This window comes from Triticum urartu, chromosome 7A, assembly GCF_056163025.1.
Source record: "Triticum urartu cultivar PI428250 chromosome 7A, HENAU_Tu73, whole genome shotgun sequence".
Taxonomy (NCBI): domain Eukaryota; kingdom Viridiplantae; phylum Streptophyta; class Magnoliopsida; order Poales; family Poaceae; genus Triticum; species Triticum urartu.
Window position 1 is genome coordinate 23,569,338 of NC_141879.1, and position 4,224 is coordinate 23,573,561.

The 4,224-nt window shown below is 43.9% G+C and overlaps 1 protein-coding gene across 1 annotated transcript; it reads left to right on the forward strand.

Moving 5' to 3' along the window:
• The first annotated feature begins 1,176 nt into the window (after positions 1 to 1,176).
• LOC147957137 (uncharacterized) lies at positions 1,177 to 3,997 on the forward strand. Its single transcript, XM_087531594.1, has 2 exons — positions 1,177 to 3,123; positions 3,947 to 3,997. Exons 1-2 carry the CDS (start codon positions 1,177 to 1,179, stop codon positions 3,995 to 3,997), a joined length of 1,998 nt encoding a protein of 665 aa, XP_087387720.1.
• Positions 3,998 to 4,224: the final 227 nt, after the last annotated feature.

The following is a 4,224-nucleotide window of genomic DNA, read 5'->3' on the forward strand; positions in this document are numbered from 1 at the left end:
TAGCAACGCACGAGCGAAGGAGGCAGTTGTCACCGACGGCGGGGCCGGATGTGTCGGACGCGCGCACTCGCCCGCAGTCAATGCAGACATACTTAGCGACCGTCCTTGGTGTCGAGTGGCTCCGGGGGGTGGCGACGGGGTTGGGTGGTTCAAGCGGCCACTTCTTGCAGCTACATGGGATTTCTTCAGGACCATCAGCAGGTACGGGGGATTTCTTCAGGATGATGACTCGGACCATATCTGCATGCAGATAACACATATGAACTTCTCCTGAGATTGTGACTCAGTTACATGGTGATTTACTGTTAAATTATATTGTTGGGGGATTGTGCAATGCGACTAAATGAAAACTGGCTGTGAATGGATATGCGCTTAAAAGACTGTAAAAACTGAGTGTTAGCATCAATCAGTGGCGGAGCTGGGGGTCTTCCTGGGAATTCCCAGGAATACCAACGATTTTCGCGCAAAAAAAAATTACTAGATGTATTATATGATAAAGGCTTGGCCCACGAGGTCAAATGCCCCACGGCAGCTACGCACGGTGCCAGACCAGAGTCTGGTTAGGCGCGCGAGCATCCAATCTCCCTTCCTCGATTCCCAAATCGGTCGATCCCCTTTTCCAAACTGCAAAACCTAGCGCTCTCCTGCCTCTCCGTCGATCCACTTTGTAGGTCCGGCTCTGGCGGCCGGCCATCTCCTACTCCGGCGACCGGTCCCTCCCCTCCCCTCCATACTCCTGCCGGCCATCTCCCTCCCCTGCCCTCGTCGGCTCGCCCCTCGGTCTCCTGCGTCCGGCACTCTCCTCCGCGGCGGCGCGGCTCCGCCAGGCTGGCCAGGCCGCCTCCGGCCTCCCCAGCGCGGCGGCAGCCGGCAGCACCCTCCGACCATCGTCCTCGGGGCTCCCTGGCTCCCCGGCGTGGCAGCAGCGCCATCCAGCAGCAGCAGTAGTCCGCCATCCACTGTCCAGCAGCAGCAGCAGTCCGCCGTCCAGCAGCTGTCCATCCATTCTGCAACCATCCACAGACCAAAGTACGGCTTCTTTCCCTCTTTTTGTAAACAAATCTGAATATTATGCAGTGATTACTTGTAAACTAAAATTGAATGTGATTCATTGGCTGTTTATGATCACAAATGATTGCCACTGATTTCTATTTTGTTTATGTGATTGTGATGTAGATGAAGAAAAAGGATGTTAGCATATTTGAAATGTGGGACAAATCTTCGAAGGCAAGAAAAATAACTTCTACATCCACACCAACTCCTATTTCCGTTGAGGTTGAGAGCAATCTGCAGCTAGCACTAGTGCAAACACATGATGAAGCTCCGCAACCGGAGAGGGAGAGAGGCTCCCCGACCCCAATTGTAGAAGATGATGAAGCGGTTGATGAAGATGATGAATCAATGCCCCAATTTGAAGCAGATTTGGCAGCTCTGGAACGTGATCCCGGCAAGCGACTTCCCATATCTTCATATCATGCCAATGACCAGGATAGAGTTAGAAGGAGATACATTGACTTGGGTGCTTTTCAACCAAAGGATCATAAGTTTGAGATCAGAGATTTTAGTGGACATCTCCGTCGCTTTTGCCCTACTTGGTTTAAGGATCACAAGTGGCTTGAGTATAGCGTGCAAGAAGAGGCTGCCTTTTGCTTTGTTTGCTACTTGTTCAAGGATAAAACAAAAAGTCCCGGAGGAGATGCATTTGTTAACGGAGGGTTTAATAATTGGAACATGAAAGCAAGATTGAAGAGGCATATTGGTGCTGTTAGTAGTGCTCACGCTGAAGCTCAAGAAAAATATGATATGTTCACTACACCTACAACATCAATTAGGGAGTCCATTGCTTCAAACACCACACAATACAAGGTTCTATATAAGCTCCGTGTGACATGGACACTCAAGTGTTTGAGATTCCTATTGCACCAAGGTTTGGCATTTAGAGGGCATGATGAAAGTGATGACTCACTAAATAAAGGAAATTTCCTTGAGCTTTTAAATTGGCTAGCAGGAAACTTTGAAGAGGTTGATAGGGTGGTTCTAAAGAATGCTCCACAAAACTGTAAGATGACTTGCCATGATATACAACAAGAGTTGATCAAATGTTGTGCCCAGCTGACTACTAAACTGCTCATTGAAGATCTTGATGGTGGACATTTTGCAATTCTTGCAGATGAGTCTAGTGATATGTACCAGAATGAACAACTAGCTGTTTGCTTGCGTTATGTGGATAAGAAAGGAAGGACAGTTGTGAGATTTCTTGGACTTGCCCATGTTGAAGACACTTCCTCTTTGACACTTAAAGCTGCAATTGAGGACATGCTTATGACATACAATTTGAGCTTTGCAATGGTCCGTGGGCAAGGATATGACGGGGCTAGTAACATGAAAGGTAATGCTAATGGCCTGAAGAAACTAATTATGGATGAGTCTCCTTATGCCTATTATGTCCATTGCTTTGCTCATCAACTACAATTAACTCTTGTTGCTGTTGCAAAGGAGAGTGGTGATTGTAATTGGTTCTTTCAAGCTGAGGAACTAATTGCTGCATTAGAGTTGGAAGAAGTAGAAACTGGGACGGGTTTGAATCAAGAAATGGGTATTGGAAGGCCATGTGACACTCGTTGGGGCTCTCACTACAAGACTGTCAACCATGTTATCTCTATGTATCCTGCAATAAGGCGTGTTCTCATCAAGATTGCAAAAGAGTATAACGGCACAGAGGCAGTAGCAGCAATGACTATGTTGACATCATTTCAGACATTTGAATTTGTTTTCATGGCACACTTGATGCAAGAAATATTTGAATACACCGATGACTTGAGTAGAGCTTTGCAAAAGAAAGATCAAGATATTGTTAATGCTATGGAGATTGTTGATCTCACAAAGCTACACTTGCAATGTTTGCGAGAAGATGAAGGGTGGAATGATTTTCTTCAGAATGTCACTTCTTTTTGTGTAAAGCACAAGATCAAAGTTGTTGACATGGAGGCTCCTTACTATCCTGCTGGGAGACCAAAAAGAGGGTTCTTTAATGGTGCAAGGAATTACCAACGCTTCAAGGTTGAAATGTTTGTGGGTGTCATTGATAGGCAACTTCAAGAGCTTGATGCAAGATTTGATGAGGTAAACACTGAACTACTTACTTGCATGGCAGCATTCAGTCCACGTGATTCCTTTGTTGCTTATGATAAAGAGAAGTTGGTTAGGCTTGCTAGAAAGTTTTATGCTAAGGATTTCACAAATGATGAATTGTCAAGACTTCCATGGCAATTAAGCATGTACATTTCTCATGTGCGTATGGATAAAAGGTTTAGCAATTTGAAGAATCTATGTGAGCTTTTAGTTTTGATGGTTGAGACAAGAAAGAATGAACAATATTATATTGTTTACAAACTTTTTAAGTTGGTGCTCATTCTTCCGGTAGCCACTGCCAGCGTTGAGAGGGTATTTTCCTCAATGAAATACGTGAAGAATGCACTATGAAACAAAATGGGTGATGAATATTTGAACAATTCCTTGTTTATGTTCGTTGAGAGGGAATTCTTCAAGCAAGTGAAAGATGAGGATTTCATCAATCTCTTTCAAAAAGGGGATCGTAAAGTTATATTGTAATTTCCTTTGCTATTTGTAATCTTTCTTAATTGTTAGAGATATTGCCACAATGATATTTTGCTATTATTATCGATGTATGGTCATCGAGTCATTGATGTTGCTATCTTACTGTACATTTACGGTTTTATTATATTGCTTTGGCCAAAAAGAAAAATTTACATGAATACCCAGGAGCAAGTTCCTGGCTCCGCCACTGGCATCAATGTAGATATTTAGGAGTGATTTAGTAGGATGTCGAATCTAAACTACAGAAAACATGCATCCGATGGAGAAATGTTGTTCTATGGCCCTTCATGGAATAATATATTTGACATGTTCCCATTGTGCTTTGCAGAATTGTTCATGGAAGCATACCGAGCAGGCCATATATTCAACAAACCTCTGAAACGATGCACTCTGTCTTTTCTTGAACACGCACCAGGTACATCTCAAAACCATTTTCTGTAATCGTGGAACCAAGTTTGGAGCTGATATGTTTCCAATTCTCCAGAGACAAAAAAGGGCAGAATTGAGGCCCTGTTTGGTTGATAAGTCCTAGGACTCTTTTTAGTCCCAATTTATAAGTCTCAAGTCCCTAAAAAGTCCCTACCTGTTTGGTTGCTGGGACTTATA